At 43.8% G+C, this 13,624-nt stretch overlaps 1 protein-coding gene across 4 annotated transcripts in view; it reads left to right on the top strand.

Moving 5' to 3' along the window:
• AFTPH (aftiphilin) overlaps window positions 1-13,624 on the top strand; it is a 60,946-nt gene that overhangs the window by 11,550 nt on the left and 35,772 nt on the right. For all 4 annotated transcript variants that reach the window (XM_019549177.1, XM_019549176.1, XM_019549178.1 and 1 more), the window contains exon 2: window positions 4,219-6,118. In XM_019549177.1, coding sequence (XP_019404722.1) covers window positions 4,247-6,118 — 1,872 coding nt within the window. In that variant the 5' untranslated portion in view covers window positions 4,219-4,246. The remainder of the gene's footprint in view (window positions 1-4,218; window positions 6,119-13,624) is intronic.

Here is a 13,624-nt window from a genome sequence, read left to right as displayed (position 1 = left end):
GCCCAAACAAGACTAGTTTCTTTTGTTAAACGTATTTCTTCCATCACTTACATGTGGCATTCCCTTAGAAAAGACCACCCTTCCTGGACTCCCATCTCACCAATACTCTTATCCTGCAGTGCGTCATTGACTAGACTCCTAAGCACACTGAAGTTAGCCTTCCTAAAGTCAAACGCTTCCACCCTACTAGTTTGTCTTACCACCCTATGCCATATGGTAAATATGACTGATTGGTGGTCACTGTCCCCAAGGTGACCCCTGAATCTGCAGCTCCCCTACCCCATCCTTCCCTGTAGCCAGTACCAAGTCCAGTAAGACATTCCTCCTAGTGGGACCATATACCAAGTGAAGATCCTGCACGCAGGTTAAGAACCTGTGTGAACGGTTGGATTTGGCTGACTGCTCCTCCCAGCAGATGTCGGTAGTTTAGGTCCCCCATGACAGCCACGTCCCTAGACTGTATGGCCTCGGAGAGCTGCCTCAAGAATTCCAAGTCTAGCTTTTCCTCTTGGTGTGGTGGTCTGTAGCAGACCTGCACCACCAAGTCCCTTTCCCCTTGACCTCCATGTATCCTAACCCACAATGCTTCAACTTTCTCCTCCTCTGATCCCATTTTGATTAGGGTAGATATATAATGCTCATTTACATACAGAGCAACCCCATCCCCTTTCCTCCCTACTCTGTTCCTTCTGTACAACCTGTAGCCCTCAATGTGTACCACACAGTCATGGGTAGGGTCCCACCAGGTTTCTGTTAGCCCCACTAAATTGAAGTTATTATCTGCAAGCAGAAGTGTGAGTTCTTCCTGCTTGTTCCCCATGCTCCTAGCATTAGTGTAGAGACACTTAAGCCCTCCTCATGGTGCCTTTTGTGCACCCCATGCTGATGCCCAAAGTGCCCCTTGGTACTTACCTGGGGTATACTGCTGCATGTCTTGCAGTTTGTAGATTCTATACTCTCTCCATCTCCTGCCTTCTGTCCCCTGTCATACTTAGTTTAAAGCCTGATGTAGGAGGTCAGCCAACCTGTAAGAGAAGAGACTCTTGATACGGTCACTCCTGATATGGTCTGGGCTACTCCTGGCCACATCATTTGTTCCCAAATGGATGAGGACCATGGGATAGTTGTCAGAGGGCTGGATGAGGTAAGGAATTCTCACCGTGACATCCCTGATCCTGGGTCTGGGCAGGTAGCAGACCTCACACGCCATGGCATCCGGGCAATAGATGGGTCCCTCTTCCTTTCAATGAGGAGTCACCCATAGTGATGACATGGTGTCTCTCCTGCTTACCTGGCTGGTCCTCAGTTCGCACAGTGATGGGGGCAGGCCCCTCCAGTGCACTTTCCCCTACTGCACACTCCTCCAGTGCAGCCAGGGCCTCATATTTGTTCCCCAGCTGCACTGGGGGAGCTGTCTGCAGCAAGAGGTCTGGCCCCTGAGGTGACTATCCTCCACTCACCAGCTTGAGAGGGTGCAGAGGAGAGCCACACACGTGATCAGAGGTCAGAAAAACAGACCTTATGATGAGAGGCTGAGAGCAAGGGGGCTATTCAGCCTGGAAGAGCGCAGGCTCAGGGGTGATCTGGTGGCCACCTGTAAGTTTATCTGGGTGCTCATCAGGATCTGGGGGAATGACTGTTCACCAGAGCCCCCCAAGGGATGACAAGATCCAACGGTCACAAACTCCACTGTGACCGATTCAGGCTGGACATAAGAAGGAACTTCTTTACTGTCCAAGCCCCCAAGGTTTGGAACAGACTGTTGCCGGAGGCGGTTCAAGCACCCACTTTGAACGCCTTCAAGACACTTTTGGATGCCTATCTTGCTGGGATCCTATGATCCCTGCAGACTTCCTGCCCCTGGGACAGAGGGCTGGACTCGATCCTCCGGGGTCCCTTCCAACCCAAATGTCTATGAAATCTGCTTCAGGGTATTCCCTCGCAGCTTCTCTGCCAGGAGTCTTATCCTGCAGAGAATGAAAGTAGCCATCAATCTCTTCAATTGCCCTGACCCCCCACAGCCTGCTCACCTCTGTCTGATGTTCCCTCACCTGCCCCTCTAGGGCCTCAATCTGAGCACGTGAGACAGGCAAGGGAACTCCCGGCCTGCACACTACCCCCAGGCCTCAGAGGTCCTGCCAGGCAACCCCCACAGACAGGGGGCCAGGGTACTGCTGTCCCATCCAAGGGACCTGTCTGGTGGAGACCTCACAGGAGCTCCAGGCCGGAGGCAGCAGCAGGGCAGGGGCCCCGGCTGTGCTCCGTGTCACCACCCCCATAGTAGCCCCCCTCCTCATTCACTTACCTGAAGTCTTGGTCAGAAGCTCCTGTGTACTTCTGTCCACGACTGGCCTGTGAACTGCTTCCCTGTTTGCTGCCTCCCTGGTCACAGGCTCCCTGGTCGCCTGGGGAGTCTCCTTTTATATAGTTACCTTCCACAATACTTTTAAGCAGTGCTTTTCCCAGGATGAGACCAATTAATATAATTTGGGATAAACAGAATTGGCACCTACAAGTGCCTGTCTGTCACCTGACAATGAGCAACAGTAGCCTCTCCTGCCCTGTAGCACAGATCTTCATATAAATTGCTATTTTTACTATAGATTTAAAATTTATAAAATCTTAATGTAATCTGGACACACTTATTTTCATTGTTACAGTTAAAAACAATCTTTTTATAGCCAAAAAACAATTTTGAAATTGGGACATGAAAAAGAAATGGTGTGTCTTGTGGTTACAAAGGGAGAAGGTTAAAAACTTCAGGTTTGGTGAACTGAGCAGTTCTAGAAGTTAGGGACTCCTGTAGTCTTTCCAGGTCTCATATACTGAGCAGGCCAAAGCAAGGGTCAGTAGTTGGGTATACTCCAGAGAACACTGTTAATTATCACATTACTTCCCTTCCTAATTTTGGGTCTTTACTGAACCAGTTTTGCAAGAGTTTTAAGAGACACTGCACTTTGAAAATGTTCACTTTCAGGAAGAGAGAAAAAGCAGAGGTTCCTACCATCTTAAGATTGTTAAACTGTATTTCACAAGATGTTAAGTGTATTTAGAAAACTTCCATTTGCTTATTTACACAGGTTGAACTGTTCATTGTTGTTTGTGTGGTGCAGCTGAAGACCCCTGCTTGCCGTTGTATTATGGCCACCTATGTAAAAGGCTTTGAAATGAAATTTAAGGATCATTTTATCTTTAGTAAGACTATTTCAAAGTCTGTGAGTGCTCTAGCTAGGAGCTGAAATATTCATTGATGTGTTTCCATTTTTCTTTCTACTGGTAATAAGTATCTTGGTGTGCTTTTGACTAGATCCAGCCCCTAAAGTAAAATGAGATCATGATTTGTGACTGTTAAATGTTACACCTCCTATATAATGCTTTTGTAAAAGTTGCTTTGTAACTTACAGTGTTGTGTGCCCTTAAATGTAATGATTACTAGAAACATTGACAGTATTGGAAGAAAAATTAAGCTACATGTGAAAGCAAAATTCTCAATCTATGCCTTAAACAGTATGCTATATTAGTAACAGTTAAAGATGAAATCCTAAATGTGTTATCTCCTACAGTAAGTATCTAGGCAATGAAAACATTAGAATGAGAGCTGGAGCTTTTGACATCAGACTTTTTCTATGGTTTAGTAGCTTGTACTTGACTCCTTTTAAAGACTGTTTTTGAACCTTAACTTTAATAGTAAAATTATTTTGCACAAGGCTTTAATGTGCATATAGCAGCACCTCCTAGTTGAAGGTTTCTGAGATGGAAGTGTGTTGGATGCAGTAGTTGGGAGGGTTATGCATGTAGGCTGAGAACTGTAGAGTCTTATGGACAATAACACCTAACTGAAGCCTAGAAATTGGAGAGGGAAGACACTGAGTCCTGGGAAAATAGATCATAGCTAGCAATTGTGCAACAGTTCCTTTTATCTAACTTCTCCTTTTTTTTTTTAAGAAGGGCATAAGGTGCTTTCCTTTTAGAGCATTGAGATAAATATGGTGCAGTCTAGGGCATCTTACAGATATCTGATGTTAGGATACAGCCATTTGCCTTTTTATAACTTTACCCATATCCTATAAACTTAAAGTGAACTGTGAAAGAATAGAACATGCAAAATAACTTATTTTATCTGCATATTACTTTATTATCAGACTCCAAGTGCATTTTAAATTCCAGTTTTAATAATCAGAAAAGTAACTGTATATATACTTTTTCCTTCTTTTACAGGAATAAACTACCATTCTAAAAGGAAACAATGGAACCAGATGTCATTCGAATGTATTCTTCATCCCCTCCACCATTAGACAATGGAGCTGATGATGACGGCGATGACGAATTTGGGGAATTTGGTGGATTTTCTGGTAGCGCTTCTGGTGTAGGGTTTGCTGACTTCGATGCACCAGACTACAGTAATTCAAAGGAGGAATTTATACCCACTAACCATTTTATGCCACTTCATGAGTATTCTGACAATGTAGGTAGCCTTGCAGCCTTTACCTCTGTCAGAAATGGTAAAGATAAAGACTGCATAGCAGAACTTTCTAGTCCCTCTAAAGAACTCTATGCTTTATCAGCAACAAGTGCCAGCAAAGAAAAATCTAAGTCTAGAGCATCAGGTACTACTTTTGATGAAAGTCTGGAAAATGTAACGAAAACAGAGGAACAAAGAGAGAATATTGGAAAAACAGAGGCCTTTTCCTCTGAAGGCTTTAGAACTGACATGAAAATTAGAAGCCCAGATCAGGAGATAGGTGCTTGTAATGGTGAGAAACTCCCATGTCTAGAGATTCTAACAAATGGGTTTGCAGCACTGGATACTGTAAATCCCCAGGGAACAGAAGATCTAGACAGCATCAGTGACTCAAAGGGACTAAAAACTGTTAGCACTCATAGCACTGAGTTGAGTTTAGACTCAGTGCCTAGCCCAGCTGAAGATTTTGCAGACTTTGCTACTTTCTCAAACCAAGAAACAAACCACTTAGAAGAAACAGGACATAAAATATGCAATGCTCTTGATGAAAGAGAAGCACTGAATGTTCAGGAAAACAATATAATAAATAGAGTGACTGAAAGAATTTCTGTGAAGGAACTAACTTCAGATAGAAGCTGTGAATGTGGCGAAACTTTTATTGAAGATGAGCAGGCTTGCATATCAGAAGTCAGTGTTGTGGTTAATGAAATTGTTAATAATTATGAGCAGGACTCTACAGCACTGGAACGTGATGATAGAATTTCCAGCATACCTCAGGCAATTGAGAGCTCAACAGGCACTACTGAAAAGGCAGAGGACAGCGGGAGAAGAAAATGTTGTGACTCTGAAAATGGCAAAGATTTTTCTAGGTCTAAAGATTTTTCAGAAACAGAAAGTATTGACTATAGTACAGTCCAAAGCTCTTGCCATGATCCTGCAGAAGAACATTTTCTGGGCAGTTCTGAAGATGTAAAGAATGGTGAAAGCAGCAGTGAATTTGTGTCTTGCAGTGAAACAAATGAAGATGATTTTGGTGACTTTGGCACAGCCAGTGGTACATCTTCTCCTTTTATTATCAGTACTCAAGAATCGGCTATGAATGTGACTTTAGAAGAATCTTCTGAGCGTTCTACATGTTTCAGTGAACCAATTGATGAATTTGGTGATTTTAGGGATACAAATACTGTTTGTCAACAGCTAACAAAGTTAGATCAATCTGAATTATGTCAGACTTCAGATACTTCAGAATGTGGAGTAACCGATACCCATTCTAGCTTGTATGTCCAGTGTACTGCTAAGCTGGCAAACGGTAGCAATAGTGAATTTGGAGACTTTGATTCAGTGCCAAAACCACAAGATGAGTGTGTTATTTTCCAGGACTCTGACGATTTTGCAGACTTCAGTTCTGCTGGTAGTAATCAAACTGCAGAATGGAATGCTTTTGAAGATGAGCAGAAAGAAGGCTGTTCATGGGCTGCTTTTGGAGATGAGCAAGCTACTGAATCTCATCATAGAAAAGAGACATGGCAATCGCATAGGACAGATACCTCTCTTAGAATTGATAGTTCAGTGACCCACAAGGCAGAAAGTTCTACTTTGACATCTTTCCAAGAAACTGCTAATAGGCAACCTCAAGAATTTTCACCTTCAGTTCAGGTAACTAATATATAAATGAAATAAATTATCCTAAATATTCTTTGAACTATGTGCATAATATTGTGACATAAGCTCCATAATATATTGTATTGACTTGCGTATCACATGCAACCTTTTCCCAAAAATCAGCCCCCCAAAACTGGGGTGTGTATATTAAGCTGATTTTCTGCCCAGAATAGAAGAACCGTACTTTGATTCCTGCTCCACAGTACAGCAGCAGTGGCCTTACTATTCAAGGAGTTGAGTCTGTTGTCTTACTGGTTCATTGTTAACAATGGTGGAGCAAAGAACAATCAGCTCCCCTTTTGAATGCTTTCCACTAATCAAATTAACCTTTCTTTTGGCAATTTTTGCTGTCTGTTAGTTGTTCCTGGTCTGTCTCATACTGCTTTGCACCTCTAGAAACACTTCAGTTCTTTTTCAGAATTGTAGATCCATCCAGGGAGACTAGCCTTCAGTAGCAGTTAGGGTATCAGCTTTTAGTTAAGCAAGAAAGAGAAAGCAAGTCAACTGAAAATTGGGCTGTCCCTGCTCTGTGCAAGCATAATTCTGAAAAAAACCTATTTTCTCCATTCTGCCCTCCCAAAAACAAGATGCATGTCTTATTTTCTGGCATACCACAGGCCCCCCAAATATAAGTAATAAGGAATACATCTGTGGTTGTGTACAGAAATTGTTCATATAAATAAGATTTGGGTGCATTTCATTTGGTATTGAGAAATTTTAATTTTCTCGTAAAAGCAAGGGCTTGTTAAGACTGATTCAGTTGAAAGCTGGTGGGTCTATTGGTCCCTAAAATTCTTAAACAATTTCATAAGCAGATGGTATCTTCTTTTGTATTTAAGGTAGATGTTTGATGGTGCTTATACATCTTTGTAATTCAGAGCTGCTTTTAGAGTAAAAGCTACTGTAGCTGAATGTAGATAGTTATACTTTTAATTCTTCACCACCACCACTACATTATTAGTATTAGTTTAAACCAGGGATGTGAAACATGTTGCTCTTGAGCCATATCTAGCCTGTAGAGGCGAGGTATCTGGCCTGTGGGGCTTCTTGAAGACTGGACCCCACACCCCCTCCATGGAGCTGTTCTGGTGGCTGTGTTCATCCCTGTGGCAGCCAGATACTGTTTTCTAGGGAGTTAATGCCGCTAGTGCCTCCCTCTTCCCCTTTCAGAAATTGCAGTTTCTCAGTGGCCCTGGTGACTAAGATTGACAGCAAGGGAAAAGGGAGAGTGAGCAGCAGTGACGTTAATTCCCTGGGTTCCAGACCTGTGCTGAAACAGTAGCTCAAGCAGCCAGTGATTAACACTGCTTGTAGGTTGTCTGGCCTGCAAGAAACCCAGCTATCAAGACTCAACCTATGGGCCCAACCAAATTTGGTTTAGACTTTCTCCTATCTCCTGGGAATATGAAGTAGGTAAGGATATTAACACTGACAGGTATCTTTGAGAGAGATGGAAAAAGAAAAGGTCCTTATGTCCTTTTGTTCATGCTGTACACATGGAAACTCACAGCCCCATCTCCTTTGTGTTCCACCAGTAGCAAATAAATAGCTGCTGAGAGAAGGGTGAGTTGCCTAGAGCTCTCCAGGCTCTGTTGGGAGGAAAAAAAAATCTTGATGCTCAGTACTGGGTTCTGTGTAAATGGCTGTCTCCTGCCTGATATTTATACTTCCATTTCCCTTAAATAAGCTAAAATACCATAGAGTCATAGAAAATTAGGGTTGGAAGGGACCTGAGCAGGTAGGTCATCTAGGTCAGTGTTTCCCAACATTTTGTAATCCAAGGCGCACTTTACATTAGTAACAGTTTTCTGCAGCACACCTGTTAAGGTATTCCCCATACTTATGAGCTCATTGTAGCTCATTGCCGTGGTAAAATTCTGCGGCACGCCTGTTCGTTTCTGATGGCACATCGTTGTGCTGCAGCACAGTTGGGCAACACTGATCTAGTCCAACCCCCTGCTCAAAGCAGGACTGCCTCCAGTTAGCCAATTGCCCATTAAGAATGATGGGAGGCCGAAGCCAGCTCTGCCATTCCATCTGCTCCATTGTCACAGCCTCTAGGGGCTGCCTGCGAGTTGTCTCGGGCTGTTTGTCGTTCAAGCACCCCCCTTTACTCCTAGAATGGGCTGCCCCCCCCCATTTTATGAGCCAGCATTTTATTTTCAGTAAGTTTTTTCTTTTTTGTGTAGATTTTTCAGGCAGTGCCAGATTTTGCAAACTGGGTCTCCAGTCATTGCTGCTACTCATTAATGTAAAATTGTCCCCATATCCCTTGAGGGAGACAGTGGTGGGGAAAAATAAACAGAGAAAATAATTGAGAGAATATTGAGGGGGAGAGAGAGATGACGTGTAAAAGCCACTGATCTAATGAAGTGCAGAAGACTTTATTTTTTACAATTTTTAAAAAGTTTTAATAATTTAAGCTCGGTTGTAAAATATTCTGAAACCAAGTGTTATAAACACTGAAAATTCAGATTGAAGATTACCCTTTAAAGAGAAACCCTCATATTACAGGAAGTTGTGCACAATTAGAGTAGCAAGACATCCCTTGCTCTACCCCAGAGACACGAGGGGTGTCCAGTATATGACCTGTGGATCAGATGTGGCCCGTGGTGCTGCATCATCTGGGCTGTGGGGCTCATGAAGGGTCTAGAAATTTGGGGGTGGGCCCTACTGCTGAAATCTAGAATATGGAGCCCCACTGGAGATATGTAGTAGGAAGGTGAGAAACAGTTGTGTTAACCCCCATAGTTGCTGCTTGCTTCTGGTGCTGCATTCGGATCCAGCCCGTGCAGGGTGGGGGACGTGAATGTAATGTCCTGTAATAGTTTCATGCAGTGATGATGGGACTAAGACACTTCTGGTGTCATACTAAATTATAAATTAATTTTTAAAGGTTCCATTTTTTTAAGTTTTCTATGTGATGTTAGCAGTAGAATTAAGCTTGTTTGGGTATATAATTGTATTCATTTTCTCTCCTAGTTGGGTTAGTATAACCAAAAGAACTTTTACACCAGTTAATTGTGGAGGAGCTATAGCTGGCTAAGTTACTTAAGTCACAGTAATACAAGGTGGGGAAAATGGTGGATCTGAGTGGTGAATTTCAGCCAGTGGACTCATTTCCCGGCAGCCTCTGCCCATGGGGCTGGTGCCAGTTTCCATGGAGACCCCAGCAACACTGGCAGGGTGCAGATCTTGCAGCAGTGATGGTGTGGTCCAGAGCCAGGGCAGAGCCACGATCTTCAGCCTACATACTCCTATCAGGAGCGTGCAGGCAGTGGATCATGACTCTGCCCCAGCTCCTTGCAGTGGTGACAGCATGGTCTGGAGCCAGGGTAGAGCTGTGATCTGTTGCCTGTGGGCCCCTGTCCGGAGCATATAGGCTGCAGATTGTAGCTCTGCCCTGACTCTGAACCATGCTGTCACCACTGTAAGATCCCAGCCTGGCTCTGAAGCAGCTCCCTGCCCTGCTATGTTTCCTGCCAGCAGGAGTGGCACTGGGGAGGGTTGGGGGGCTGCAGCAATGGCGATCTTGCTGCTCTGAGCTTGGTCGGCAGCTGGAATATGGCTCCAGGTAGTCAGGCTCCAGTTTTGGATGGTGGACACTGTCCCCACATGTTGCTTTGCTTTTTGCTTTTTTTTGTGCAGGTTTTTATGACCCCTAGATATCCAGGGGTCCAAAAAAACCCTCTTGTGGCATGCAGAGAGAGCAGCTGCATGTGTGGTATGTGGTGCCACAGACATGTCTGCGGCACCACGTACTGCATGGCTGTTTTCATTTGGATGCAGCCACAGACTGGTTTAAAAATGGCAAAATCTGGTCTAAGATGTGCCCCTCCCATCAAAGGTTGGGTAGTGAATGGAACAACACATGCCCATCTAAACTCCGTTACTTACAGAAACATGCATAACTTTGATCAATTCTGCCTTGGCCTTTTTGAATGTCTGTACCTAGTCACAATTTAGTTCTTAATTGAACCCTAAGTCAAATGAGCAGTTTCTTGTAAATTCTCAAAATGCAGTTTATATTCAGTAATTGCTGGAAGTCTGGGGAGATGAGAGTATTTTTTTCCATCTAAAATGGGCTGAATTACTGCCTGAAGCACACAATGGAACTCAGCCTACCATAGAGCCAAACCATTTTGGCAGTTAGTTTTGATAGATTCAGTAGCAAGTGACAACATTCCCTGCCTAGCACTGGGTCCAAGCTATTTTTAGCTCATCTTCCTGAGCCTACAAACAGTTCCAGTGCCTTAGTGCAACTCTAGGTTTTATCTGGCAGCAGGATGAAACTAATAAGACTGTGGTAAGTTTTATTACTTTCTTTTATGAGTGAAACTGACAAATATGTCGTGGAGTTACTGGTGGGAAGGTAGTGGGCATAATTAGAAGCTGGATGTGGGAGAGGCGGATTAAAACCGCTGCAGCCACAACCAAGAAGCTCTGGAAGACAAGAATAGCATTCTCTATCCCACAACAGAAGTTTGAAGTAACTGGCATTGAGGCAGGGTAGGAAAGTCCTTTTTCTCTGTAGCTGCCAACAGGCATGGGTGTGGAGCAAGTTTATCAGATGCTTGATATTACAAGAACTGAGTTTCAAACTGGTTGTGTAAAAACCTGTTAAGAAATACTAGCATCATAACTTCCTAGCAGCTATGAGGAAGGCAGAAGTGCCTTGACTTTACAAAGCTTTACCAGATTATGGTGCTGACATACTCTTCTTTCACATCCCTTTTTGGGCTCATGATTTTAGTCTTCTAACTTGCTACATGTCTCAGGGAAAAAGGAAAATGTGAATTAAAGGATGTGGGATAGAAACAAAATTGAGAGAACACTATGTAGATGAAGGGTGTCAACATTTGATCTGAAGAGGTGGATCATCTGTCCCATTGTCTTCCCATCAGTGGAGGAGCAGGCAGAAATAGCTTGCTTGTGGGGTTTGCGCCCCCTTGTCAGGCTCAGTGCTGCTCCTGCAGAGGTGCTGGTGTGCTTACTGCAGCTTACTGTTCACATTGTCCAAAGCCATTGTAACTAGCTGCACACCACTGAGCAGTGGTGTACTGCAGTAGCTACCATACCAACACCTCCCTCTGCAGCAGTGGTGCATGTGGCAGGGTTTCTAGCTGTGGCTGTCGTTTGGCCCTGGCAAGAACCAAACCTCTGGTGTTACCATGGATAGAATCCACCACAGCAAGAATGCGTGTGATATTTGGGCACCTGCAAAGCAGGAAGTGTTGCCCACAGCCATTTCTTTGACACACCTGATAACGACATTTTTCTTTGACAGTTTATAAGTGCTGTGTGTGAAACTAGAATAGTAGTTGTTGGAAGGGGCAGGTTCTTTTGATTTTTTTTTTTTAACATGCATTTTTTTATACAGATTAATAGTACTTTTAAGCAGTTTTTAGCATAGCATTAAAAAACAATCACACAGGGAATAAACAGAATGATCTTAAGGTAGTTCTCTACCTTGGCTTTTTAATATTCTGGGTTTTGGGTTTTTTTACTGAAACAAAAACTAGGTGTAATGTTCAGTAGGCCTCTGCGAAATGGAAAGTATTTGCTTTGGATTTGGATTGGGCGATTCTGAGGGACAGTGATTCAGATCACTATCCTGATTCAATTTGGCTGAATCAGAAGATATTCAGTTCTGAATCTTATTTGGCCATAGTCTATACAGGCAGGCAGTGTCAGTGGGAGCAGCTGGATGAGCCTTGGCGGCTTGAGCCAGCGGCCCCAGGAGAAGCCATGGCTCGTCCAGCTGCTCCCCCGGTTGACCCCCCCACCGGGGTGAGGGAGGCAGTTCTGGCAGCCCTGGGAGAAGCTGCAGAGGCTGGGGATAATGATTGAGGAGCTGGGGGAAATACCCTGTTCATTCCCCCCAGCCCTCGCGGCTTCTCTCGGGGCTGCTAGCACTGCTTGCCTCGCCCCAGTGAGGGGGCAGCCAGGGGAACAGCCGGATGAGCCACAGTTTCTCCCAGGACTACCGGCTCAAACCAGGGCTTATCCAGCTGATCCCCCAGCTGTTCTCGCCAGCACTATGTAGTGCCTGTCTGTACAGTCTATGGCCAAATCTCTCTGAATCGATTCAGAGGCTTCTGATTCAATTCGGAGAGATTAATGGGTCTCCTGATTCGATTCAGATTTAGAGATTTGGCCACTGAATCGGATCAGATTGGCTATGGAAGCTTCTCACAACCCTAATATTCAGCTCTCAGGCATGTAAATGTGCCATTTATCAGTAGCTGGAGTTTCTCTCCAAGCCGAATAAGTTCATAAATCCTTTTACCCCTACTCTTAGTGTGTGTTATGCAGAGGGGCCAGGCAGCATGGTTTCTTCCGTAAAAATTTAGTGGACAGTGTGTATCCATCTAAACATGTTGATCTTATTTGCTGCTACTGTTATAATGGCTTTGGGGTCAACATGATTTTGGCTTACCTTTCAAAACTGGATCTGTAGAGTACCGTACTCTGGGGAAATCCAGCTACTGATAATTAGCATGGCTTGTAAAACATGGGTTATATTGTTTCAAAAAAGACAAAAACAGTCATCTTACAGAAACATTGTGATCATTTTGCTTTAACCTAGAACAAAAGGTACAACCAGGACTTAAGAGGATAGGCTGAAGGTATCTGCTCAGAAAACCACTGCATTTATCAGAATTTTCAATATCTGTAATCCTAAACAGGTCAAAGTACAGTGCTGGGGGAGAAAAGAAGGGCACAACATTTCATTAGGTTGCCTGGAATTTTTCAGCTCCTTTGCAACTGAATGGTTTTGTGGTTCAGTGTCTGAAGAGGATTTTGTTGCAAGAGGAAACTAAAGTTACACAGCTCTCTGAGGATATAACTGAAAACTTAAATATCTTGACACTTCCTTTAAAAAAATCAGTAATAAAAAGAAAAATATTAGTCTTCTCACTTTTTAAAACAAAGGCAAACACCCAAACATTGCACGTGAACATTTTTATTTAAAGTCCTGTTTGTTGTAAATCTCCCAAGGAAACAGTAACATCTTGTTTCACCTGTAAATATCAAATAACAGTTTTGGGGTTTTTGACATTTTGGGTTTTAAAGCATAGGTCCTGTTCTGATCTGACCCTTGGATGGACTGGGCACTACCCATCCAGCCCGCTGTGGAGAAAAAGTCTAGCATCACTGGTTCAGGTGGAGCATGTCATGGGAGTAGATGACTTCCTGAGGGCAGTTGTTACCCAGTTAGAAGAACCAATGAATGTTCAGCTGCAACTGAAGTTGATTTGAAGCCATGCTTCAAACATCTGAAGTGCTGTAAAGGCAAGTGCTCTGAAAAACTTAGGCTGTAGGTATGTCAAGTTCATAGAATCATAGAAGTAGGGTCGGAAGGGATCTTGTAGATCTTCAAGTCCGACCCCCTGCCTGGGCAGGAGAAAAAACTGGGCTCAAATGATCCCAGCTAGGTAGGCATCAAGCCTCCTCTTAAAGACCCCCAGGGTAGGAGCCAGCACCACTTCCCTTGGA

Source organism: Crocodylus porosus, unplaced genomic scaffold (genome assembly GCF_001723895.1).
Source record: "Crocodylus porosus isolate Cpor-Errol unplaced genomic scaffold, CroPor_comp1, whole genome shotgun sequence".
Classification (NCBI taxonomy): Eukaryota; Metazoa; Chordata; order Crocodylia; family Crocodylidae; genus Crocodylus; species Crocodylus porosus.
This window is presented reverse-complemented; position numbering and strand designations above follow the sequence as displayed.